At 47.4% G+C, this 27,459-nt stretch overlaps 1 protein-coding gene across 2 annotated transcripts in view; it reads right to left on the bottom strand.

The window, feature by feature from the left end:
- The window catches only part of LOC140391602 (UDP-glucose:glycoprotein glucosyltransferase 2-like), a 731,169-nt gene extending 706,932 nt beyond the window's left edge, over nucleotides 1-24,237 (bottom strand). The window contains exons 1-2 of one of the 2 annotated variants that reach the window (XM_072476257.1): nucleotides 24,137-24,237; nucleotides 8,425-8,555 (exon numbers count right to left, since the gene is read on the bottom strand). In XM_072476257.1, the coding sequence (XP_072332358.1) occupies nucleotides 8,425-8,555; nucleotides 24,137-24,196 (191 nt within the window). In that variant the 5' untranslated portion in view covers nucleotides 24,197-24,237. Of the gene's footprint in view, nucleotides 1-8,424; nucleotides 8,556-9,335; nucleotides 9,424-24,136 lie in introns of those variants that run through there. The other variant, XM_072476258.1, reaches the window with a different exon arrangement.
- Between the last annotated feature and the right edge of the window lie 3,222 nt (nucleotides 24,238-27,459).

The raw sequence follows: 27,459 nt of genomic DNA, 5'->3' as shown, positions 1-27,459 counted from the left end.
TTTTCTGCATGAACCAACCACGGCGCACCTTATCAAACGCCTTACTAAAATCCATGTATACGACATCAACTGCTCTACCTTCATCAATGTACTTAGTTACCTCCTCAAAGAACACAATCAAACTTGTGAGGCAAGATTTACCCCTCACAAATCCGTGCTGACTATCCTGGATTAAGCTGTATCTTTCCAAATGATCATAAATCCTATCCCTCAGGACCCTTTCCAATAATTTACTTATGACCGAAGTGAGACTAACCGGCTTATAATTCCCAGGGTTATACCTATTTCCTTTCTTGAACAAGAGGATAACATTTGCCTCTCTCCAGTCTTCTGGCACTATTCCTGTACAGTAAGAAGTCTTACAACACCAGGTTAAAGTCCAACAGGTTTGTTTCGATGTCACTAGCTTTCGGAGCGCTGCTCCGTCCTCAGGTGAATGAAGAGGTATGTTCCAGAAACATATATATAGACAAATTCAAAGATACCAGACAATGCTTGGAATGAATATGTCTGCTGTTCACGCCGGCAAAATATTCATCAAACCCAGTCGGGGTTATCTCCACTTTGAAGATATGACGGCAACTCCATCAGCACTTTAACCTGAGGGCAGTGTCAAAATGTGCCCCTATCTGCAGGAATCATTTGATTGAGCCGGAGGGATTAGATGCCACGTTTGGGGGGGTGGAAAGGGAAGGGGTTGGAGAGGGGGAGGGATTTGTTGCTGGAGGGGCGATTCGTCACCTTTGAGGAGCTGAAGGAGAAAGCAGGATTGGTCGGGAAAGATACGTTTCGGTACTTTCAGGTAGGGGATTTTGTTCGTAGGACATTCCCGGTGGCGCCACAGTCTACTTTATTCGTGCGACAACGCAGAATCGCCGAGCAGAAGCTTCAACCGGGACCTGGGATTCATGTCGCATAAGTAACAGGGTAGTTATTATGGGAGACTTTAACTTTCCAAATATTGACTGGAAAAGATATAGTTCGAGTACATTAGATGGGTCGTTTTTTTGTACAGTGTGTGCAGGAGGGTTTCCTGACACAGTTTGTTGACAGGCCAACAAGAGGCGAGGCCACATTGGATTTGGTTTTGGGTAATGAACCAGGCCAGGTGTTGGATTTGGAGGTAGGAGAGCACTTTGGGGACAGTGACCACAATTCGGTGACGTTTACGTTAAGGATGGAAAGGGATAGGTATACACCGCAGGGCAAGAGTTATAGCTGGGGGAATGGAAATTATGATGCCATTAGACGTGACTTGTGGGGGGATAAGGTGGAGAAGTAGGCTGCAAGTGTTGGACACACTGGATAAGTGGAGCTTGTTCAAGGATCAGCTACTGCGTGTTCTTGATAAGTATGTACCGGTCAGGCAGGGAGGAAGGTGCCGAGCGAGGGAACCGTGGTTTACCAAAGAAGTGGAATCTCTTGTTAAGAGGAAGAAGGAGGCCTATGTGAAGATGAGGTGTGAAGTTTCAGTTGGGGCGATGGATAGTTACAAGGTAGCGAGGAAGGATCTAAAGAGAGAGCTAAGACGAGCAAGGAGGGGACATGAGAAGTATTTGGCAGGAAGGATCAAGGAAAACCCAAAAGCTTTCTATAGGTATGTCAGGAATAAGCGAATGACTAGGGAAAGAGTAGGACCAGTCAAGGACAGGGATGGGAAGTTGTGTGTAGAGTCTGAAGAGATAGGCGAGATACTAAATGAATATTTTTCGTCAGTATTCACTCAGGAAAAAGATAATGTTGTGGAGGAGAATGCTGAGCTCCAGGTAAATAGATTAGATGGCATTGAGGTACGTAGGGAAGAGGTGTTGGCAATTCTGGACAGGCTGAAAATAGATAAGTCCCCGGGACCTGATGGGATTTATCCTAGGATTCTCTGGGAGGCCAGGGAAGAGATTGCTGGACCATTGGCTTTGATTTTTATGTCATCATTGGCTACAGGAATAGTGCCAGAGGACTGGAGGATAGCAAATGTGGTCCCTTTGTTCAAAAAGGGGAGCAGAGACAACCCCGGCAACTTTAGACCGGTGAGCCTCACGTCTGTAGTGGGTAAAGTCTTGGAGGGGATTATAAGAGACAAGATTTATAATCATCTAGATAGGAATAATATGATCAGGGATAGTCAGCATGGCTTTGTGAAGGGTAGGTCATGCCTCACAAACCTTATCGAGTTCTTTGAGAAGGTGACTGAACAGGTAGACGAGGGTAGAGCAGTTGATGTGGTGTATATGGATTTCAGCAAAGCGTTTGATAAGGTTCCCCACGGTAGGCTATTGCAGAAAATACAGAGGCTGGGGATTGAGGGTGATTTAGAGATGTGGATCAGAAATTGGCTAGCTGAAAGAAGACAGAAGGTGGTGGTTGATGGGAAATGTTCAGAATGGAGTACAGTCACAAGTGGAGTACCACAAGGATCTGTTCTGGGGCCGTTGCTGTTTGTCATTTTTATCAATGACCTAGAGGAAGGCGCAGAAGGGTGGGTGAGTAAATTTGCAGACGATACTAAAGTCGGTGGTGTTGTCGATAGTGTGGAAGGAAGTAGCAGGTTACAGAGGGATATAGATAAGCTGCAGTGCTGGGCTGAGAGGTGGCAAATGGAGTTTAATGTAGAGAAGTGTGAGGTGATTCACTTTGGAAGGAATAACAGGAATGTGGAATATTTGGCTAATGGAAAAGTTCTTGAAAGTGTGGATGAGCAGAGGGATCTAAGTGTCCATGTACATAGATCCCTGAAAGTTGCCACCCATGTTGATAGGGTGGTGAAGAAGGCCTATGGAGTGTTGGCCTTTATTGGTAGAGGGATTGAGTTCCGGAGTCAGGAGGTCATGTTGCAGCTGTACAGAACTCTGGTACGGCCGCATTTGGAGTATTGCGTACAGTTCTGGTCACCGCATTATAGGAAGGACGTGGAGGCTTTGGAACGGGTGCAGAGGAGATTTACCAGGATGTTGCCTGGTATGGAGGGAAAATCTTATGAGGAAAGGCTGATGGACTTGAGGTTGTTTTCGTTAGAGAGAAGAAGGTTAAGAGGAGACTTAATAGAGGCATACAAAATGATCAGAGGGTTAGATAGGGTGGACGCCTTCTCCCGCGGATGGAAATGGCTAGCACGAGGGGACATAGCCTTAAACTGAGGGGTAATAGATATAGGACAGAGGTCAGAGGTAGGTTCTTTACGCAAAGAGTAGTGAGGCCGTGGAATGCCCTACCTGCTACAGTAGTGAACTCGCCAACATTGAGGGCATTTAAAAGTTTATTGGATAAACATATGGATGAGTATGGTGTAGGTATGTATAGTGTAGGTTAGATGGCTTTTGTTTCGGTGCAACATCGTGGGCCGAAGGGCCTGTACTGCGCTGTATTGTTCTATGTTCTATTACATTCATCCCCCACCATCTGGCCTGCAAAATCCTACCAACTGTCCTGGCTTGACACAATTCACACCTCTTTAACCTGGGGTTACCCCATCTCTGGATCTGTAAAGATTTAATCACCTGCTAGTGCTCGCATTCCAAGCATTGTCTGGCATCTTTGAATTTGTCTATATATATGTTTCTGGAACATACCTCTTCATTCACCTGAGGAAGGAGCAGCGCTCCGAAAGCTAGTGACATCGAAACAAACCTGTTGGACTTTAACCTGGTGTTGTAAGACTTCTTACTGTGCTCACCCCAGTCCAACGCCGGCATCTCCACATCATCACTATTCCTGCAGACAGTGAGGACATAAAGATCAAAGCCAAAGGCTCTGCAATTTCTTCTCAATCCTCCCAAAGAATCCTAGGATATATCCCATCAGGCCCAGGGGACTTATCTATCCTCAGGCTTCTCAAAATTTCTAACACATCTTCCTTCCGAATATCTACCTCCTCCAGCCTACCAGCCTGTATCGCACTATTCTCCTCAACAACATGGCCCCTCTCCTTTGTGAACACTGCAGCAAAATATTCATTTAGGGCCTCTCCTGTATCTTCAGACTCCATGCACACGTCCCCACCCCTGTCCTTGATCGGCCCTACCCTCACCCTGGCCATTCTTTTATTCCTCACATAAGTGTAAAAAGCCTTGGGGTTTTCCTTGATCGTATCCGCCAAGGACTTCTCATGCCCCCTCCTAGCTCTCCTAATCCCTTTCTTGAGCTCCTTCATAGCTATCTTGTATCCCTCAAGTGCCCTAACTGAACCTTGTTTTCTCATCCTTCTTCCTCTTGACAAGACATTCAACCTCTTTTGTAAACCATGATTCCCTCACTCGACCATTTCCTCCCTGCCTGACAGGGACATACATATCAAGGACACGCAGTATTTGCTCCACGCAGTATTTGGCAGGAAGGATCAAGGAAAACCCAAAAGCTTTCTATAGGTATGTCAGGAATAAGCGAATGACTAGGGAAAGAGTAGGACCAGTCAAGGACAGGGATGGCAAATTGTGTGTGGAGTCTGAAGAGATAGGCGAGATACTAAATGAATATTTTTCGTCAGTATTCACTCAGGAAAAAGATAATGTTGTGGAGGAGAATGCTGAGCCCCAGGCTAATAGAATAGATGGCATTGAGGTACGTAGGGAAGAGGTGTTGGCAATTCTGGACAGGCTGAAAATAGATAAGTCCCCGGGACCTGATGGGATTTTTCCTAGGATTCTCTGGGAGGCCAGGGAAGAGATTGTTGGACCTTTGGCTTTGATTTTTATGTCATCATTGGCTACAGGAATAGTGCCAGAGGACTGGAGGATAGCAAATGTGGTCCCTTTGTTCAAAAAGGGGAGCAGAGACAACCCCGGCAACTATAGACCGGTGAGCCTCACGTCTGTAGTGGGTAAAGTCTTGGAGGGGATTATAAGAGACAAGATTTATAATCATCTAGATAGGAATAATATGATCAGGGATAGTCAGCATGGCATTGTGAAGGGTAGGTCATGCCTCACAAACCTTATTGAGTTCTTTGAGAAGGTGACTGAACAGGTAGATGAGGGTAGAGCAGTTGATGTGGTGTATATGGATTTCAGCAAAGCGTTTGATAAGGTTCCCCACGGTAGGCTATTGCAAAAAATACGGAGGCTGGGGATTGAGGGTGATTTAGAGATGTGGATCAGAAATTGGCTAGCTGAAAGAAGACAGAGGGTGGTGGTTGATGGGAAATGTTCAGAATGGAGTACAGTCACAAGTGGAGTACCACAAGGATCTGTTCTGGGGCCGTTGCTGTTTGTCATTTTTATCAATGACCTAGAGGAAGGCGCAGAAGGGTGGGTGAGTAAATTTGCAGACGATACTAAAGTCGGTGGTGTTGTCGATAGTGTTGAAGGATGTAGCAGGTTACAGAGGGATATAGATAAGCTGCAGAGCTGGGCTGAGAGGTGGCAAATGGAGTTTAATGTAGAGAAGTGTGAGGTGATGCACTTTGGAAGGAATAACAGGAATGCGGAATATTTGGCTAATGGTAAAGTTCTTGAAAGTGTGGATGAGCAGAGGGATCTAGGTGTCCATGTACATAGATCCCTGAAAGTTGCCACCCAGGTTGATAGGGTTGTGAAGAAGGCCTATGGAGTGTTGGCCTTTATTGGTAGAGGGATTGAGTTCCGGAGTCGGGAGGTCATGTTGCACCTGTACAGTACTCTGGTACGGCCGCATTTGGAGTATTGCGTACAGTTCTGGTTACCGCATTATAGGAAGGACGTGGAGGCTTTGGAGCGGGTGCAGAGATTTACCAGGATGTTGCCTGGTATGGAGGGAAAATCTTATGAGGAAAGGCTGATGGACTTGAGGTTGTTTTCGTTGGAGAGAAGAAGGTTAAGAGGAGACTTAATAGAGGCATACAAAATGATCAGGGGGTTGGATAGGGTGGACAGTGAGAGCCTTCTCCCGCGGATGGAAATGGCTGGCACGAGGAGACATAACTTTAAACTGAGGGGTAATAGATATAGGACAGAGGTCAGAGGTAGGTTCTTTACGCAAAGAGTAGTGAGGCCGTGGAATGCCCTACCTGCTACAGTAGTGAACTCGCCAACATTGAGGGCATTTAAAAGTTTATTGGATAAACATATGGATGATAATGGCATAGTGTAGGTTAGATGGCTTTTGTTTCGGTGCAACATCGTGGGCCGAAGGGCCTGTACTGCGCTGTATTGTTCTATGTTCTATGTTCTATAAGCTCCACATCTCAATTGTGCCTATCCCTGACAATTCCTGTTTCCATCTTATGCTCCCCAATTCTTGCCGAATTGCATCGTAATTACCCTTCCCCCAGTTATAAACCTTGCCCTGCCGTATGTTTAAAGATTTCTCCTATCCCTCTCCACTGCTGTTGTGAAAGTCACCGAATTGTGGTCACTATCTCCAAAGTGCTCTCCCACAACCAAATCTATCACTTGACCCAGTTCATTACCCAGTACCAAATCCAATGTGGCCCCGCCTCTTGTCGGTCTATCCACATATTGTGTGAGGAAACCCTCCTGCCACACTGGATAAAAACAGTCCCATCCAAACTATTTGAATTATAGTGGTTCCAATCAATATTTAGAAAGTTAAAGTCACCCATGACAACTACCCTGTGACTACTGCACCTATCCAAAATCTGCATTGCAATCTTTTCCTCCACATCTCTGTTACTGTTTGGGGGCATATAGAAAACTCCTAACAAAGTGACCGCTCCTTTCCTATTTCTAACTTCAGCCCACACTACCTCAGTAGACAGATCCTCCTCAAACTGCCTTTCTGCAGCCATTATACTATCCTTGATTAACAATGCTACTCCTCCACCTCTTTTACCACCTTCCCTAATCATAGTGAAACATCTAAACCCCGGAATCTCCAACAACCATTCCTGCCCCTGTTCTATCCACGTCTCTGTAATGCCCACAACATCATAGTCCCAGGTACTAATCCATGCTTCAAGCTCACCAACCTTATTCCTGATGCTCCTCGCATTGAAGTAGACACACTTCAAACCACCATCATGCCTGCAGGTCCACTCTTGTGACCTTGGTACCTTCCTCAGTACTGCACTACCCTCAACTTCCTGAACTTCAGCAATGCTATCTCCTGGACTACAAATCAGTTTCCCAGCCCCCTGCCAAATTAGTTTAAAACCTCCCGAAGAGCTGTAGCAAATTTCCCTCCCAAGATATTGGTGTCCCTCTGGTTCAGGTGTAGCCCGTCCTGTTTGTACAGGTCCCACCTTCCCCAGAATGTGCTCCAATTATCCAAGTAACTGAAACCCTCCCTCGTACACCATCCCTGTAGCCACGTGTTTAACTGCACTCTCTCCCTGTTCCTCACTTCGCTAGCACGTGGCTAGCACGTGGGTTTAGAAGAATTGGAGGAGGAATATGAGCTGCCCATTGGAATGGGTTCCGATACTTAAAGGTACAGGATTATGTGCGGGAGCAAGTGCCATCCTTTCCCGATTCCTGGGAATACAGGATAAGTTGGTATCGTAAGCAGGAGTGGGTGAGAGTAAGGTATCCAAGATTTACAAGAAGCTAATGCACTGGGAGGGAGCCCCGGTAGGGGACGTCAAACGGAAGTGGGAGGCGGGACTTGGGGGGGAGGGGGGGCAAAATGGAGGCTGGGTTGTGTGCAAGGTTTAGCCTTATCCAGTTTAAGGTAGTGCATAGGGCGCATGTGACGGTGGCAAGGATGAGTAGGTTCTTTGACGGGGAGAAGGTCCGGTGTGGGTGGTGCACGGGGAGGCCCACGAACTATGTTCACATGTTTTAGGCATGTCCGAAGCTCAAGGGGTTCTGGCAGGGGTTCACGGATGTCCAAGGTACTGAAGGTGAAGGTGGCCCGAGTCCAGAAGTGGCGATATTTGATGAGTCAGAAGATCCGGGAGTCCAGGGAGTGAGAGGGGCTAATGTTTTAGCATTTGCCTCGCTGGTAGTCTGGAGACGGATTTTGCTGGAGCGGAGGGACGCGGAGCCACCGAAGAATGGGTGTGTGTGTGGGTGAGTGACCTGGCAGAGTTCCTAAGGTTAGAGAAAGCTAAGTTTGCCTTCAAAGGGTCAGTTGATGGGTTTACCTGGAGATGAAAGCCATTCATTGACTTTTCCAAGGAAAATTGATGTGTCAGAGGTATTGGGGGGGGGGGGGGCGGGGGGGATAAAGGGGTTAGAATGGGAAGGCAGGAGAAGAGGTGGGGAACGGCGGGGAGATTGGGTTATTTGGGCAGCTATTTATTTGTTATGAGGTTTCTGTTCTTACTCTTCTGTTGGTTTCTGCTTAAAGCATATACAAATGCCTTAATAAAAATATTTTTTTTAAGATTTTATTTATGGAAAAATGTATTCCCCGGGTAAATGTCTGTGTAGACACGATGGGTCGCCACCTATGCCTAAACAATTCTGTGAAATCATGCTCATTTAATTTTAAAGAAGGAGCTTCAGAAAATGTGATCTTTATTGCATACAAACAGTCCAAAATGAATCTTACCTGGTCTCCAGCAATAAAGGCATTGATGACCACTTTGCATCTAAACTGGCAGTCACACCTTTTCCAGCTGCACTGGTGTTGCAAAACCTCAAAATGAGAACAAGGAATGGCAGGATCATCATTTTTGGAAGCTGAAAAGAAGAAAAACTGAGTTAACAAGTACAATAATCCTTTATTTTACAGCTGAAATTGAAGAAACACAAAAAAGGATAGAATGTCAATATAAAATAATTAACAGACAAGCAGCAAAAGATTCAATATGTACCATCTCATCAGCTGTCACTAAGCTTGTATGAAATAATACAAATTACGAAAACATAACCTTCCTGGAGTAATTGTAAATATCGCCATTATAATTCTCATCACGGAGAAGAGATTACACCCAGAAAAAAATCTGGAACTTTTAAGTTTCCAAAAAAAATCATTCTTCTTAAGAGTAATAAAAACGCAAAATTTTTCCAATAATACCAGTCTCATTTTTCTCCAAATGAGTTTTCAATCTTTTATGCTAATTATTTATGCGGGAAAAGGGTAAGGAACTATTGGGCTGGATTTTAGCGTATTAATATGAGGCATGCCCTTATTAACAATTAGCAAGTTCAGGGTGTGAAATAGATGCACTGCAAGTCGCAAATCTGGAGAACTGGTCATTTATGCCCCATCATTGTTCGCTCTGAACAGAAGGGATCCTTAGCCTGTCTGTTATTTTTAAGAATTTGCTCGATATTGTAACATGCCGCACAGGACCTACGGGATGGAAATGCTAGTCTTCCCCATGCTCCTTGGAGTACAAACTGCCCTGCTGGGGCGGGATATCTCTTTAATCATTGTATAAAATGTCAGCCAGTGAGGCATCGACCAGATGGGAAACCCGGTAGGGATCTGTTCATCCAGATTTGGAGAGGTTATACCTGGAAGAGGCAGCTTTCTACCCATCAACAGCTGGGCTGGCGATAAAGCTGATACCAGAGGCGTGGTTCGGCAACTCAACAATGCCAAAGATAAATCTTGCTGGTCATCATATGCCTTTTGGAATAGCTTTTTGACGATTCCAACAACTTTCTCTGCTTTTCCATTTGACTGTAGGAACAATGGACTTGATGTGATGTGTTGGAAGTTGTAGCATTTGCCAAACGAAGGCCAGTCCCAACAATTAAAACATTATCTGTCATTACCATCAGGGGTATTCCATGTCTTGCAAAAATGGATTTTGTGGCTCGAATGATTGATTGAGGAGTCAAATCTGTTACAGTAACTACTTCTGGATAGTTTGAATAGTAGTCGATTATGATCTGATAGTCCGAAAGGTCTGGAGGGGGTTCCCCAGGTCGCCGGGATACACCCTGCTGGAGCGACTGCTGCTTCCGGTTGTGGACGGGAGGGAAGAAAGGGCCCAGAGGGGCAATTTCTTCACTCAGAGGGTAGTGAGTGTCTGGAATGGGCTGCCAGAGGTAGTAGTAGAGGCGGGTACAATTGTGTCTTTTAAAAAGCATTTAGATAGTTACATGGGTAAGATGGGTATAGAGGGTTATGGGCCAAGTGCGGGCAACTGGGACTAGCTTAATGGTAAAAACTGGGCGGCATGGACTGGTTGGGCCGAAGGGCCTGTTTCCATGCTGTAAACTTCTATGATTCTATGATTCTAATTGGGGATATGTACAAATGGCTGGGGAGCAGGCAGGCGAGCGGGTGGTGAAGATCAAGGAGAAATGGGAAGTGGAGTTGGGAGGAGAGATCAATTGGGGAGTATGGAGTGATGCACTGCGTAGGGTAAACAGGACCTCCTCTTGTGCAAGAATGAGCCTGATACAGTTTAAGTTGGTGCACAGGGTGCATATGATTCGGGCGAGAATGTGTGGGTTCTTTCAGGGGTTAGCAGGTGAGTGTGAGAGGTGTGGGCGGGGGCCAGTGAATCACGCGCACATGTTTTGGGGTTGCAAAAAATTAAGATTCTGGGCGCCAGTTTTAGCCAGGGTAGTGAAGGACAAGTTGGGCCCGGACCCTTTGGTGGTGATATTTGGGGTTTCAGAGAAGCCGGAGCTCATGGAGAGGAGGAAGGCCGTTGTGTTGGCCTTCGCCTCTCTGATTGCACGGTGGCAAATTTTGCTGGGAGTGGCGGTCAGCATCGCCACAAGGGGGAGCGGCTTGGTTGGGTGACCTGTACGACTTCCTGCAATTAGAGAAGATAAAGTATGAGTTAAGGGGCTCTTCAGGAGGGTTTGAGAAAAGGTGGGGGATGTTTGTGACTGTGTTTGAGGGGCTGTTTGTCACGGGGAGGGGGGTGAAAAAGGGGAAAAATCTGTACAGACTGTATAGCTGATCGTTGGGAAGTATGTTTCCTGGGGTGTTTATTCGCTGTAACCCGTTTTGATACATGTTTGTAATCTATGGTCTATGAACGGCTATCACCTCCGAACGAACCCTAACATTGATCCTCTCAGGGCGAACTTAACTTTCTCAAGCCTGAGAAACCCAGCCATGTTACTAACCCATACCCCCGATTTTGGGGTCTCCGAATCCCTCCTTGCTAATAAGATCTGTCACCGGGCTACCAAGGAGGCAAAGGCCAAAACGTCAGCCTCTCTTGCCCCCTGGACACCCAGATCTTCCGACACTCCAAAAATCGCCACCTCTGGACTCAGTGCCACCCTCATTTTTAGCACTGTGGACATGACATCTGCAAATCCCTGCCAGAATCCCCTAAGCTTCGGATATTCCCAAAACATGTGGACATGATTTGCGGGCACTCCTGCACACCTCACACACGTGTCCTCCACCCCAAAAAACCTGCTCATCCAGGCCACTGTCATGTGTGCCCGGTGAACCACTTTGAATTGTATCAGGCTGAGCCTGGCACATGATGGGGACGTGTTCACTCTGCTCAGGTCATCCTCCCACAAACCTGCCTCTAGCTCCTTACCCAGCTCATCTTCCCATTTATGCTTTACCTCCCTTATCTGGGTTTGCTCCCACTCCAGAAGTTCTTCATAGATTTCCGATATCTTCCCCTCCCCCACTCCAGTTCTAGAAACTGCCTTGCCTTCGCACAAAGTCCCTCACCTGCAGATAACAAAACCCATTCCCTCCCGGCAATTCAAACTCCTCTTCCAGATCCTCCAAACAGGGAAAGCTCCCATCAATAAACAGATCCCCCAGCCTCTCAATACCTGCTCTGTGCCACCTCCAAAACCCCCAATTTAGATCCTTTCTAATTATGTTCACTAAAGGACAATGATCCGTTTCAACTGTGAAATGAGGCAGTCCAAACATCGAGTGGTGGAATTTGGTTATACCAGTAAGTAAACCTAGACATTCTTTTTCTATTTGTGCATATCTCTGTTCCGTTGGAGCAATAGGTTTCCAGAGATCGTCCTCGGATTTCTGAAGTAACACAGCTTAAATTCCATTCTGACTGGCATCAGTGAAGATCTTAGTTTCTTTGGTCGAATCAAAGAATGCTAACACTGAGGCTGTTGTCATTAACGACTTCAGGTCCTTCCATTCAGTTCCATGCTGAGACGTCCACAAAAAGGAAACATTCTTCTTACGGCTGTTGTTCTGGTCGGTAAATTGGGAATTAATTTACCCAAGAAATTCATGACATTAAGGATCCTTAGAATGGCTTTATTATCTTTTGGAATTGGCATTTTACCAATTGCATTTACTTTATCTTGATCTGGTTGCACACCATCTTTCGAAATTACATCTCCCAGAAACTTCACTTTCTCTATGCTAAATTGGCATTTGTCTTTGTTTAATTTCAGGCCATGTGAGTCAATTCTCGTCATTACTTGCATGAGTCTTGAACAATGTTCTTCTGGCGTAGTTGACCATATTATAACGTCATTGACGTAGACCCCCAGGTATACCTTTGGTTATCGTTTCCATCGCCCTGTGGAAAATTTCCGAAGTGAAGATAATCCCAAAAGGTACCCTGTTAAAACAGTACCTTCCAAACAATGCATTGAAAGTGCACAACTTTCCACATTTATTATCCAACTGAAGCTGCCAAAATCCTCGTGAGGTATTTGGCATGAGCCATCTGTTTCTTGATCAGGTAGTGCTCCCGTTTGATATTGTCATTGAGATCTTATGCGTAAGCCACCATTTGGTTTGTGAACACACACCATTGAGCTCACCCAGTCAGTTGGTTCAGTGACTTGGGAGATGATTTTGTACCGCAACACCCTGTCCAGTTCATCCTTCAGACGGTCTCTTAAAGGTGCTGGCACTCTGCGAGATGGATGTATGACCGGCTTGGCGTCGCTCTTTAGCTGAACGCTATAAGTGAACGGTAACGTGACCATTCCACTGAATACATTTGGGAAATTGCATGGGATCTCCTCTATCTCATCACTTAGAGAACCAATAGATTGGCTGACAGTATGGATTCTCTGCACTAAGTTTAGTTGTATCCCTGCATCCACACCTATCAATGACGATTTAGTCAAGTCAGCTATCTCAAACTCTAAGGGAATGCATATCTCATGGTTCTTGACTGCAAGGCAGCATAGACCATAAGACACAGGAGCAGAATTAGGCCACTTGTCCCATCGCGTCTGCTCCGCCATTCAATATTGGCTGATATTTTTCATATCCCCATTCTCCTGCCTTTTCCCCACAACCCTGATCCTCTTATTAATCGAGAACCCATCTATCTCTGTCTGAAAGACACTCAGTGATTTGGACTCCAGAGCCTCCTGCAGTAAAGAGTTCCACAGATTCACCACCCTCTGGCTGAAGAAATTCCTCCTCATCTCTGTTTTAAAGGATCATCCCTTTAGTCTGAGATTGTGTCCTCTGCTTCTAGTTTTTCCTACAAGTGGAAACATCCTCTCCACATCCACTTTATCCAGGTGTCGCAGTATCCTGTAAGTTTCAATAAGATCCCCCCTCATCCTTCTAAACTCCAATGAGTACAGACCCAGAGTCCTCAACCGTTCCACATACAACAAGCACTTCATTCCAGGGATCAGTCTTGTGAAACTCCTCTGGACCCTTTCCATGGCCAGCACATCCTTCATTAGATATGGGGCCCAAAACTGCTCACAATACTCCAAATGGGGTCTGATCAGAGCTTTATATCACCTCAGAAGTACATCCCTGGTCTTGTATTCTAGCCCTCTCGACATGAATGCTAACATTGCATTTGCCTTCCAAACTGCAAACTGAATCTGCACGTTAACCTTAAGAGATTTGTGAACAAGGACTCCCAAGTCCCTTTGCGCTTCTGATTTCCTCAGCATTTCCCCATTCAGAAAATAGTTTATGCCTCCATTTCTCCTTCAAAAGTGTATAGCCTCACACTTTTCCACATTGTATTCCATCTGCCACTTCTTTGCCCACTGTCCTAGCCTGTCCAACTTCTTCTGCAACCCGCCTGCTTCCTCAATACCACCTGTCCCTCTACAGATCTTTGTATCATCTGCATACTTAGCAACAATGCCCTCAGTTCCTTCTTCCAGATCATTAATGTATATTGTGAAAAATTGTGATCCCAGCACCTACCCCTGAGGCACACCACTAGTCACCGATTGCCATCCTGAAAAAGACCCCTTTATCCCCACTCTTTGACTTCTGCCAGTCAGCCAATCCTCTATCCATGCCAGGATCTTACCCTTAACACCATGGGCTCTTAACTTATTTAACAATCTCCAAAGCGGCACCTTGTCAAAGGCCTTCTGGACATCTAAATATATTGTGTCCACTGATTCTCCTTTGTCTAACTTCTTTGTTACTTTTTCAAAGAACTCTAACAGATTTGTCAGACATGACCTCCCCTTGACGAAGCCATGCTGAACCTCCTGTTGCGATTTTGTTTCCATTGTAGTCAGTTAGACGACATTTGGACAATTGTATCTTCGGAGACTTTTTGCTTAGTGTCAGATCAGTATCCGTAATTAGATTAGCAGGAGCACCTGTGTCAAGCTTAAATAAAACATTTGAATCATTCACGTTCAATGGAACAGTCCAGTCCTTCTTCTGATCCGCAGTTTGTAATTTTTTATTTTTATCAATGTCCAATTGATTGACCCTTGTAACCGCATCAACTATGAAAGTGTCTTATCGAGTTTCTAAATTTGAATGAGAATTTTTTTCTTCTGCACCTCTGTTTTGCACACTCTACTTTCTTATTGTATTTGGACGATTTTTTTTAAGAGTCTTGGTTTCGCTGAGGTTGAATGACATTGGGAGGCAAAATGATTTGATTTACCACATTGCGAGCATTTCTTTCCAAGTGCAGGACAATCTTTTCTAAAGTGGGCCTGTCCACAACGGGTACACTTCATCACGCTGCTTACGTCAGGTTCAAAATGGCCACCTGCAGTGGTGCACTGGTTTCTGAACTGCGTCACTGAGTTAATGGCGTCGGCCACATTCTCCAATTTTGCACCCTTTTCCCAAGCCTTAAACTCTGCATATTGGTTTCATAGAATGTGCAGAAGGAGGCCATTCGGCAGTTCGAGTCTGCAACGGCTCTTGGAAAGAGCACCCCACTTAAGTCCACATATCCCGTAAACCAGTAACCCCACCTAACCCAAGGGCAATTTAGCATGGCCAATCCACCTAACCTGTACATCATTGGACTGTGGGGGGAAACCGGAGCATCCGGAGGAGGCCCACGCAGACATGGGGAAAACGTGCAGACAGTCATCCAAGCCGGGAATCGAACCTGGGACCCTGGAGCTGTGAAGCATCTGTGCTAACCACTGTGCTACCTAGCTTGTTCGCTAGCCTTAGAGATTAATCGCTTCATCTGAAGACAGCATTGGATGCCGAAGTAAACGTTCACGCAATCTCTCAGCAATAACGGCAAAAACAAATTGATCACGGCTGAGTGAATTCATTCCTGACGAAAATTGCAAGCCTGAGCTTGCAGTCTTAGACTAGTAACAAATGAATCAATCGATTTGCCTTGTTGCTGCATCCTTTTCATTAACCTGAGCTTTGCATTGGATGTCAAATTTTTTCATTACCAAATTTGTTTTTATCATTACTATCTTCAAATTGGAAAGAATTGTACAACTCAATTCCTTGCGGTCCAGCTACAGTTAGGAGAAGCTCAATTGTACGCTGATCAGTGGCAGACTCTAGCGTGGAGGCAGATAAATACAATTCAAGCTGTTGTTTGAAATTATCCAGTTGAGATCAAGTTTACCAGTTGTCTGAAAGTGCCTGGGCTTCTGCAGACCTTCCATCTTACAGGCTGGAACTTGGTGCTATCAACAAGATCTGGTCAGCAGTGCGATGTTTCTTATTCTTTTCTTTTAACCAATCTCTCTAGCTAACTGCTTGCTATGCTTTCAGGAATCACTCCTAGGTAGCATGTGGTGTTCTTTGTGTTGTTAATACTCAGGATGGATTCTGGACATAATGTACACAAAGACCACAAAGCTAGGTTAAATTAACAAAGCTAAATTTTATTACACTACTTATTATACAGTTCAAACACTTTTCCTAAAGCTAGCAATACTATAAACGATAATTACAATCTACACTATACTAACACCTATATCACACATACTGGCCGGGATTCTCCGACCCCCCGCCAGGTCGGAGAACCCGGGGGGAGGCGCGAATCCTGGCCTGCCGCCGGCTGCCCTACTCTCCGGCGGCGTTTTTCGGGCGTTGGCGGGATTCCCGGTCGGGAGCCATTGGCAGCGGCCCTCCCAGCAATTCTCCGGGCCCCGAAGGGCTGAGCGGCCGTCCATTTTTGGCCAGTCCAGCCGGCGTGAATTACTCACCTCACGCACGGCGGGACCTGGCAGGTGAGTGTGCGGGGGCGATCCTCGGGCGGGGGGGGGGGGGGACCACGGTGGCCTGGCCCGCGAGCGGGGCCTACCGATCTGCGGGCGGGTTTGTTCTGCGGGGGGGACTTCTTTCTTCCGTGCCGGGTCCCTGTAGGGCTCCGCCATATTGCCCAGGGGCCGGCGCAGAGAAGAGAATCCCCCACGCATGCACGAAAATACGTTGGCCGGTCTGCGCATGCGCGGAATCACGCCAGCCGTTCCGCGCATGCGCGAGATCACGCCGGCCGTTCCGCGCATGCGCGAAATTGCCCCAGCCCTTCGGCGCCGGCTGGAGGATTGTCTGACTGGCAGACGGCAAAAAGTGGGGATAAAGGGGTCTTTTTAGGATTTTAGGATTGCAGCTGGTGACTAGTGGTGTGCCTCAGGAGGCGGTATTGGGACCACCCCTTTTCACAATATACATTAACGATCTGGAAGAAGGAACTAAAAGCACTGTTGCTAAGTTTACAAATTATACAAATATATGCAGAGGGACAGGTAATATTGAGGAAGCAGGGGGGCTGCAGGAGGTCTTGGACAGGCTAGGAGAGTGGGCAAAGAAGTGGCAGATGGAATACAATGTGGAAAAGTGTGAGGTTATGCACTTTGGTAAGAAGAATGGAGGCACATACTATTTTCTAAATAAGGAAACCAGAAGCACAAAGGTACTTAGGAGTGCTGGTTCAAGATTCTCTTAAGGTTAACGTGCAGGTTCAGTTAGCAGTTTGGAAGGCAAATGCAATGTTCACATTCATGTTGAGAGAGCTAAAATACAAGAGCAGGGATATACATCTGAGCCTGTATAAGGCTCTGATCAGATCCCATTGGAGTATTGTGAGCAGTTTTGGACCCCGTATCTAAAGAAGGATGTGCTGGCCTTGGAAAGGTTCCAGAGGAGGTTCACAACAATGATCCCTGCATCTGACTATCCACTCTGCCCCTGCCACTCATAATTCTGTAGACCTCTATCAGGTCGCCTCTCAGCCTCCGTCGTTCCATTGAGAACAGACCAAATTCATCTCACCTCTCCTCATTGCTAATGCCCTCCATACCAGGCAACATCCGAGTAAAGCGAGGTAGATTTCTGACTATTTCATTGCTCTCTGCCCTGTTACTTTATTTTGAACTGTGTTGAGTTCCCCTGAGGCCTTCACGTCTCCCCCACATTTGCTAGTTTGAAGTCCTTGTAACCACTCTATTTATTCTTTCCGTTAGACCACTGGTCCCAGATAGGTTCAGGTGGAGACAGTCTCTCCTGTAAAATCCCTCCTGTCCAGTATTGATGTCAGTGCACCATGAAATGGAACCCCTCTATCCTTCACCACTGCTTTAGCCACGTTTTTGCTTCACAAATCTTCTCATCCCTATGCCAATTTGCACATGCTTCGGATAATAATAGAGATTATAAGCCTTGACAACCTGTTCTTTAATTTTGTTCCTAGTTCCTGACATTCCCCAAACAGGTCCTCTTTCCTAGTCAAGACAAATGTAGGTCACTTGCAGTCAGAAACAGAAGAATTGATAATAGAAACCAAGGGAACGGCAGACCAATTAAACAAATACTTCTGTTCTGTCTTCATGGAGGAAGACACAAATAACTTCCCAGAAATGCGAGGGAACAAGGGTTGAGTGAGAAGGGGGAACTGAAGGAAATTAGTAGTACTTAAAATATAGTGCTGGAGAAATTAAAGGGACTGAAAGCGATACCCAGGGCCTGATAATCTACATCCCAGAGTACTAGTGAAGTTGGTCACGGAAATAGTGGATGTGGTGGTTGTCATCTTCCAATATTCTATTGATTCGAGAACAGTCCAGCAGATTTGGATAGGGTAATCATATTATTTATAAAAGGAGGGAGTAAACAGGAAATTACAAACTGGTTAATCTAACATCAGTAGAAGGGAAAATGCCAAAAGAGGACACAAATCAGATACCAGAAATGCTGGAAAATGAAAGGTTTAGTGAGAGGGAAGAACTGAGGGAGATCAACATTAGTCGAGAAATGGTGCTGGGAAAACTGATGGGATTGAAGGCAGATCCCCAGGGCCTGAGAATCTGCATCCCAAAGTGCTGAAGGAGGTGCCTATGGAAATAGTGGATGCATTGTTGGTCATCTTCCGGGATTCCAAAGGCGCTAGAACTGTCCCTGCAGATTGGAGGGTAGCTCACGTCATTCCGATATTCAAAAAGGGAGGTGGAGAGAAAGCAGGGAATTATAGACCAGTAAGCCTAACATCGGTAGTGGGGAAAATGCTTGAATCCATTATCAAGGCCTTCTCGCGGAACATTTCGAAAGCAGTGGCAGGATCAGTCAGAGTCAGCATGGATTTATGAAGGGAAAATCATGCTCGACAAATCTGTTGGAATTCTTTGAAGATGTAACCAGTACAGTTGACAAGGGGGAACCAGTCGATGTGGTATATTGGACTTTCAGAAGGCGCTTGACAAAGTCCAGCATAAGAGATTATTGTGTAAAATTAAATCGCATGGGATTGGGGGAAATTGAGGTGGATAGAAAACTGAGAGGAAACAAAGAGTAGGGATTAATGGGTCCTTTTAAGATTGGCAGGCAGTAACTAGTGGGGTACCACAGGGATTGGTGCTGGGACCCCAGCTATTCACAATATATATTAATGATTTGGATGAGGGAACAAAATGGAATATCTCAAAGTTTGCAGATGATACCAAGTTAGGTGGGAGGGTGAATTGTGACGAGGATGCAGGGACCCTACAGCATGATCTGGACAGGTTGGGAGAGTGGGAAAATTAATGGCAGATGCAGTATAATTTGGATAAGTGTGAGGTTATTCACTTTGGAAGCAAAACCAGGAAGGCAGATTACTACCTGAATGGTTATAAATTGGGTGGTTATAAATTGGGAGAGGGTAGTGTGCAACGGGACCTGGGTGTCCTTGTGCACCAGTCGTTGAAGGTAAGCATGCAGGTGCAGCAGGCGGCAAAGAAGGCTAATGGTATGTTGGCCTTCGTTGCGAGAGGCTTCGAGTATAGAAGCAGGATGTGTTGCTGTAATTATATAGGGCCTTGGTGAGGCCACACCTGGAATATTGTGTGCAATTTTGGTCTCCTTCTCTGAGGAAGGATGTTCTTGCTCTCGAGGGAGTGCAGCAAAGATTTACCAGACTGATTCCAGGGATGACGGGACTGTCATATGAGGAGAAATTAACTGGGTTGGGATTGTTCTCGCTGGAGTTCAGAAGAATAAGGGGGGATCTCATAGAGACTTATAACATTTTTACGGGACTCGACAGGGTAGGTGCAGGGAAGATGTTACCAATGATGGGTGTGTCCAAACCAGGGGTCAAAGTCTGAGGAGTCAGGGTAAACCATATCGGACAGATATTAGGAGACATTTCTTCACACAGAGTTGTGAGCCTGTGCAATTCATTACCACAGGAAGATGTTAAAACTTTGAATATATTCGAAAGGCGGCTAGATATAGCACTTGGGGAGAATGGGATCAAAGGCTATAGGGAGAAAGCAGGATTAGGGGATTGAGTTGGATGATCAGCCATGATCGTGATGAATGGCGGAGCAGACTTGAAGGGCCTTCTATGTTTCTATCACTTCCGTTACACATAGATACATACATAGAAAATAGGAGCAGGAGGAGGCCTTTTGGCCCTTCGAGCCTGCTCCGCCATTCATCACCATCATGGCTGATCATCCAACTCAACAGCGTAATCCTGCTTTATCCCCATATCCTTTGATCCCCTTCGCCCCAAGTGCTATATCCAACTGCCTCTTGAAAAAATATATATACAAGGCGCAATTCTCTAAGCCGGCAACGCTATTTAACATTAATTGGTCCACTTAATGAGGCCCCACAGACTTCTCCTTACAAATGAAGGCTCGCCAGCAGATTCGCCGGGACCGCGCTCGCCAACCTGCCGCTAACAGGGTCAGACGGCACTTAAACAGCAGTTGCACAGCCAATCCCAGTCCGCTCGCAGCCATGGCGCCGAGAAGGCCGGCCGCAAGATTTTGCGATGTGGACCTAGTAAGGCTCCCAGATGCTGTCGAGGCCAGGAGGGATGTCCTGTTCCCCCGAGGGTCCCGGAGGTTGAGTCAGAGGACAGACAGTGCCGCCTGGGACAAGATGGCAGCAGTTGTAAGCTCGGGGAGCATGACCAGGAGGACTTGCCTCCAGTGCCATAAGGTCAACGACCTACAATAGGCAGCATGGGTGAATTGACATCGACACGTCCCCACCCTCCCGCTCCACAAGACCTTTCCGACCCAACGTGAGCATCCACCTGCCCACCCCCCCACCGATCTCTTCATGCACTCTCTTCACCCCCCATTGCCCTTCAACCACTCCATAACCCTTTCTTCTCACAAGCTTCGCACAGCTGAGAACCACTCGTGCAGTTAGCCATGTGTCTCTAAAGGAGAAGCTCTCGCACAATCGTCGGGAGAGGACCCAGACTGACCGGAGGCGTGCCAGACTTAAAAATCCTCACCACCTTCAAGGAACGGGCCCTGGAGGTGACATGGGTGGCCGAGGACAGAGCTGTCACCAATGCAGAGGTTGGTAGAAGCCGCAGAAGTGACAATCCACTGGGCTCCATTCGGAGCACCTCTCAAACGGGAGTTGTTATTCCCTTACTGACTGGCCCATCCCTCACACTGACCACATGTTCCTTCTCCCGCAGGTCCTCCAGCCGACAGGACTGACCCATCCCAGGTGACCCATCTCTCCAGCCTCCCAGAAGAACATCTTGGAAGTAAGTTCCGAGGTAGACATGATTGAGGCATCACAGATGTCATCCCCACCCTCCATCAACACAGATACACGCACCTTGGTGGGAAATGTTTGTCAGGCTTCCGGGGCACGTTCTAGTGAGCACCACACAACTGCTGATGCACAACAAATGGAACCCCTCGGCGAAACAGTAGTTGGATGTCTGCTAGATCCCTGGACCCAGGTGGGTGCCAGCCTGATGCTGAGCCTCTGGTACAGGGCTACCCATAGCTGATGGAGACGATAGTGTGCAGCTGGGACATTCAGAACGAGATGTCAGCGACACTCCAACAGGTACAAAGCCGATTGGAGGAGTCCCAGAGGCTACAGGCGTCCCTGTAACTGTTCAAAACAGCATTCCTTCTCTATCTCTAAGCTTCACCCAGCCCCTCAAACAAAGGTTCTCTGGGGTTTCCAGACTTTAACTTATCATTTTATCATTGCTGATTGCCCACTCCTGTTTGTACAAAAGAACAGAGACATCCAATTGATAAGCAACTAATCTCTGCCCATTGATGGGCAAAGAAACCTCATAATGGGCTAATAGCTGGCCAGCAGGATGGTCCTAAAGAACAATGGATCTGAGGCATATCTTTTTATTAAAACAGTAAAAAATATATACACAGCCAAACGGTACAAACACTAATTTTGTGTTGGAGAAACAGGGTACCCGCCCCTCAATACCAATGTACGGGGAGGGGGGGGGGGGGATATTCTGATTATTAAAACAGTTCACAACACATTTCTACAAAAAACAAATGGTACAAGCACTAAACTTTGCACAGGAGAGACCAGATACCCTCGCCTCTGTATCAACAGAAGGGAAAGGAAGGGGGTGGTGGGGAGGGAGGGTACCGTGTATGTTGGTGGAGGGGGGGGGGGGGGCAATAGGGCACTGCCTGAACTATCTACGGAGGCAGAAAAATAAAAGAACCTTCAATTATCATGTGCCAGATTCTGGGAGTCCCCTAGAGGGGGTGAGGGGCGACACAGTGTCAGGCACGAGTGAGCCCCACACCCCGCTGCAGAGCGCCTCATGTGCACCCTGCGCTCCCGACACTGGGCGGCTGACAGTCGCTCTCCGGGCCCGAATCCTCCACCGCACTGAGTGCGGCAGGCGACACAGGTCCACCAACCAACCCAGGGCTGCCTTGATCCCGCCACCGGGATCATCGACAGGCAGGATCTCCACAGGCTCCTCCCGGGGTCCCGTGCTAGCGGGAGGCGGTGGTGCAGATGCCTGCTCTGCCCCTGTCACCTGGTCACTGGAAGGCCCTGAAAATAACTCCGAAAACAGGTCCGGGATGGTGGCAGAGGTGCCCGAAGATAGCGGATGGGACAGAAGGTCTTCCAAACTATAACCCGCTAAGAACCTAAGAAGCAGGGGGTTATCGCTGACCTCCTCCCCTGAGAAATTGAACAAGTCTGGGGTGCTAAATTGTACTGGGTGCTCCTGTGTACTCCCACTAACGAGTTTAAGTCTGACTGGGACAATGTAACTCAGCCAGGTGTGGGTGTAGCCCTCTGACTCTACGAGCAGTTTTTTTGCCCTCAGTCTGTTCAACTCCTAAATTGCCTGCTACATTGGGGTCTCATTTCTGGACCCAATTTCCTAATATCTCCCTCGCGTGACAAGTACAGAAGCATGGATGTCTAACTGCAGCTGTACAGGATCTTGGTGAGACCACACCTGGAGCACTGTGTACAGTTTTGGACTCTTTATCGAAGAAAATATATCTTTGCCACAGACGGAGTACAGCAAAGGTTTACCAGACTGATTCCCTGGGGGATGGCAGGATTGTTGTGCGAGGAGAGATTTTGTAAACAAGACCTGTATTCAGTTGAATTTAGAAGAATGCGAGGGGATCTCATTTAAAAGTAGAAAATTCCAACAGGGCTGGACAGACTGGATGCAGGGATATTATTTTCTTTGACGAGGTGGGGTCTAGAACAAAAGGTCACAGTCTCAAGGTAGGGGTAAGCCACTTAAAACTCAGGAAGGTAGTGAACCTGTAGAATCCGACCACAGAAGGTTTTGGAGGCCTAGCCACTGAATACATTTAAGGAAATTGATAGATTTCAAGACTCTAAAAGATGTCAAGAGGTATGGAGAGAATGAAGGAATATGTTACTGAGAGAGGATTAGCCACGATCATATTGAATGGTGGAACAAGCACGAAGGGCCAAATGACCTGCTCCTACTTCCTATGTTTCTACGTAATTCTGTATATAGACATTGCGCGGGATTCTCCGTCCCGGCAGCCTCATTTTCCGGCGCAGAGCACCATGCCGGCAGCTCCATTCCCGCAGCCAGCCAATGGAGTTTCCGATTATGGCCACCCCCAGGCCGTTGGGAAATCCACGGGCCTGGGTGCGGTGACGCAAAGCAGAGGATCCCCCGACGGAGAATCCCGCAGATGGTCTTACAAGTAACCCATTAACTCACAAAAACGAGAGGATTGGGGCAGTCAATGCAGAAAATCCATAAACAAATTCTGTAAATATTCCACAGCTGTTAAGAGTGTATTTCCACCACTCAAGCTCTTTGGGAGTATTTACCATAAATAGCTCGAAATACGCAAAAGAATGTAAACTGCATTCGCTCTATTTATGGTAACAATTTGAAAGAGCAGTGTCTTTGATGTTGTTTCCAGTACAAACTGATATGTAGATACCAAAATCTTTTTTATTATGATCAGAATAGTTCGACAAGAACATTTTCGAACAATCTTTGCATCGCTATGCTTAATAACAATAGTCTCGGGTTAGAGTGCTTTGTATATGTTGTCTAATCGGAAATAAGAGACCCAGGGTGAGCTTGTGGCACCCAAACCTAACAAAGGGCGCGCCAGAGTGAGCTGAATCCTGAGAATATGCCACGTACTCTCCACGTCCACGCGAGACCAGTTTTAACCCCCCCCCCCCCCCCCCCCCCAACCAGAACATAAACCTTTTCATTAATGGGTGGAATTAATTGTTTCAAAATGAATTTTTGCGTCCTTTTTGTAAAAACAGCTAAAGACGTAAAATGCTGCAAATCAATAATGTGTTCTCAATGTGAAGAAGGCTGTTCACATTAAATGAAAGGACTGGCGTATCGGGACCCCGATTATTATCATTCAATGAGTTATGGGTTAATAATGAAGATTGATTTACTCACGAAGCTTGACCTGGTCCCTGCCATCTCTGGGGTCCTTCGTAACGAGAGATACTTGGTCATCCTGTGCAAGTGTGTCCCGTTGCATTTGCCAGATTATGCTAACTGCCAAAAAATAAAGCGTGTGAACGCCACGTATTTTTAAAGACTGCGCTGCACGTAACGTATTTAATCTAACATTGCAATAATATTCTGGCTATTTACTTGGCCACCTAAACCCTCAGGTATTCTGCGCCAACTCACAGTTGAAGCGAATCAAAGACTTGGTTATCCTTTAAATTTGTCTATCGCACCAAGGCACCGTAATTATGTCTAAACTATTGTAATATTCAGATTAAAAGTGCCGGCCATACTGCGATTAGTTCGAGGGAAATGTTTGGAGTCAGACATTGTTTTTTGCACATAACGTCTGATACTGTGTTGAGGCTTGAGGGCGGGATGTACAAAATCGGCAACAGTTCTGAGTGGGTCACATGGAGTGGACAGCAATATCTTAACACCCATTCACACCGGGTCAGTAACCCATCCCCCTTAGCACCCATCCATACTGGGTCTGAGCCCCCCCGCTCTTAGCACCCACCCAAACCGGGAAAATAACGCCCCTTTGGCACCCATGGAGACCGGGACAATAAGGGCCAGCCCAGCAACCCCGGTCAATAATCCCCGGCCCATATCACCCATCCACAAACGGTCAATAAGCCCCCCCCCCGCCCTTACGCCCCATCCAGACTGGGTCACTAATCCTCCCCCTTAGCACCCATCCAGACAGGGGCAATAGATTTCCCCCTTCAGCACCGATCCAGACCAGGTCAATAACCGTCGCTTGGCACCCATTAATACAGGGAGAATAACCCACCAACCTTAGGACCCATCCAGAAACTGTCAATAACCCCGATCCACACAGGGGCAATATACTTCCCCCTTCTGCGCCAATCCAGGCAGGGTCAGTAGCTACCCACCACCCTTGGCACCCATCCAGACCACATCAATAAACCCCCTTTGGCACCCATTAATACAGGGTCAATAACCCACCACCCTTAGGACCCATCCAGAAAGGGTCCATATCCCAACCCCCCTTAGCTCCCATCCATAAATGGTTATCAACCCCACCCCTTAGCACCCATCCAGACCACAATAACCTTCCCCCCTTAGCACCGATGCAGGCAGGATCAATAACACAACCCCACATATTACCCATCCACACTGAGTTAATACCCCCCCAGCACCCATCCAGACAGGGTCAATAACCCATCCAGGTAGTTTGAATAAACCCCTCCCCTTGGCAACCATTAATACAGGGTAAAGCACCCTTAGGACACATCCAAAAAGGGTCAATACCACCCCCCCCTTTGCACCCATCCAGAGAGGTCATTAACTCTCCCTCCTTTCGCAGCCCCCAGACAGAGTCAATAGCCCGCCCCCACCCCCCCCCTTAGCACCCATCTAGACACGGTTATTAACCACCCGTCTTAGCACCCATCCAGACTGGGTCAATACCAACCCCACTTAGCAGTCATCCAGACCGGGCCAATAACACCCACTTACCACCCATCCAGACTGGGGAAATAACTACACCCACCCTGACCCACCGATCCAGACAAAATCAATAATGCTCCCCCTTAGTACCTATGGAGATGGAGTAAATACCCCCCCCCCCCCCCCCCGCTCAGGACCCATCCAGAAAGGGTCAATAACCTCCCCCCCCACCCCCCGCACCCTTCCAGATACAGTTATTAAACCCCACCTCTTAGCACCCATCCAGACCGCAATAAACCTCCGCCCTTTGCACCGATTCAGACAGTGTCAATAACGCACCCTTATGACCATTCCAGACTGGGTCAAGAGCCCGCCGCCCCAGCACCCATCCAGACCCGCTCAATATCCTTCCCCCCGCTGCCCCCCCCCCCCCCCCATAGCACCCAAGCAGACAGGATCAATAACCCCCCACACTTAGCACCCATCCAAACAGGGTCAATAACCCCCTCCCCCTTGGCACCCATCCAGACCGGGTCTAGACCCCCCTTGGCACCCATTAATACAGGGTCAATAACCCACTACCCTTAGGACCCATCCTGAAAGGGTCAATAACCCTCCCCCCCCTTTGCACCGATCCAGACAGGTCAATAACCCCTGCCCCTTAGCACCCATCCAGACAGGTCAATAATTCCCCCTCCTTTCGCACCCATCCCGACAAGATCAATGACCCACCCCTCTTTAGCACCCATCCAGAAAGTTATTCACCCCCCCCCCTTAGCACCCATCCAGACTGCAGCAATAACCTCCCCCCCCACCCCGACCTGACCACCCATCGAGACCGGGTCAACGACCCACACCTTAGCGCCCATCCAGACACGATCAATAACCCCCCAACTCTTAATACACATCCAGATGGAGTAAATATCCCTTCCCCCTTAGCACCTATCTAAACGGGGTCAATAAACCCCCTCAGCACCGATCCAGACCAGGTCAATAACTCCCCACCCTTAGCACCTATCCAGACAGGGGCAACAAACTTCCCCCTTCTGCATCGATCCAGACAGGGTCAATAATGCCCCCTTCCATTTGCACCCATTCAGACCAGGACAAAAACACACCCTTGGCACGCATCCAGTCGGGACAAGAACGTCCCCCCTCAGCACTCATCCATATCCGGCCAATAACTCATCCCTTTATCATCCATCCATAAATGGTCATTGAGCACCGCCAGCCCTTAGCTCCTGTCCAGACCGGGTCAATAACCCCCCCCTTAGCACCGATCCAGACAGGGCCATTAAGCTACCCCCGCCCCCCTTGAAAGCCATCCAGACGGGGATAACTCCCCCCCCCCCCTTGGCACCCATTAATACAGGGTCAATAACCCACCACCCTTCGGAACCATCTAGAAAGAATCAATAATCCCATCCAGACATGGTTATTAACCCCGAACGCTTAGCACCCATCCAGACCGCAATATACTTGCCTCCCTTAGCACCGATCCAGACAGGATCAATAACCCCTACACTTATCACCCATTATTACTCATCCAGACTGAGCCACCCCCCAGCACCCATCCAGACCGGGTCAATCACCCCTCCCCTTAGCACCCATCCTAACCCACAACCCTGAGCACCATCCAGATCGCAATAAACTTCCCTCCTTAGCACCGATCCAGACAGGGTCAATAACGCACCCCCATTATTACCCATCCAGACTGAGCTCCCCCCGCCCCCAGCACCGATCCAGAGCTGGTCAATAACACCCCCCGATCACCCATCCATAAAGTGGCAATAAGCCACTCGCTCTTAGCACCCGCCCAAACCGGAAAAATAACGCCCCTTTGGCACCCA

Source organism: Scyliorhinus torazame, chromosome 15 (genome assembly GCF_047496885.1).
Source record: "Scyliorhinus torazame isolate Kashiwa2021f chromosome 15, sScyTor2.1, whole genome shotgun sequence".
In the NCBI taxonomy this organism is placed as follows: domain Eukaryota; kingdom Metazoa; phylum Chordata; class Chondrichthyes; order Carcharhiniformes; family Scyliorhinidae; genus Scyliorhinus; species Scyliorhinus torazame.
This window is presented reverse-complemented; position numbering and strand designations above follow the sequence as displayed.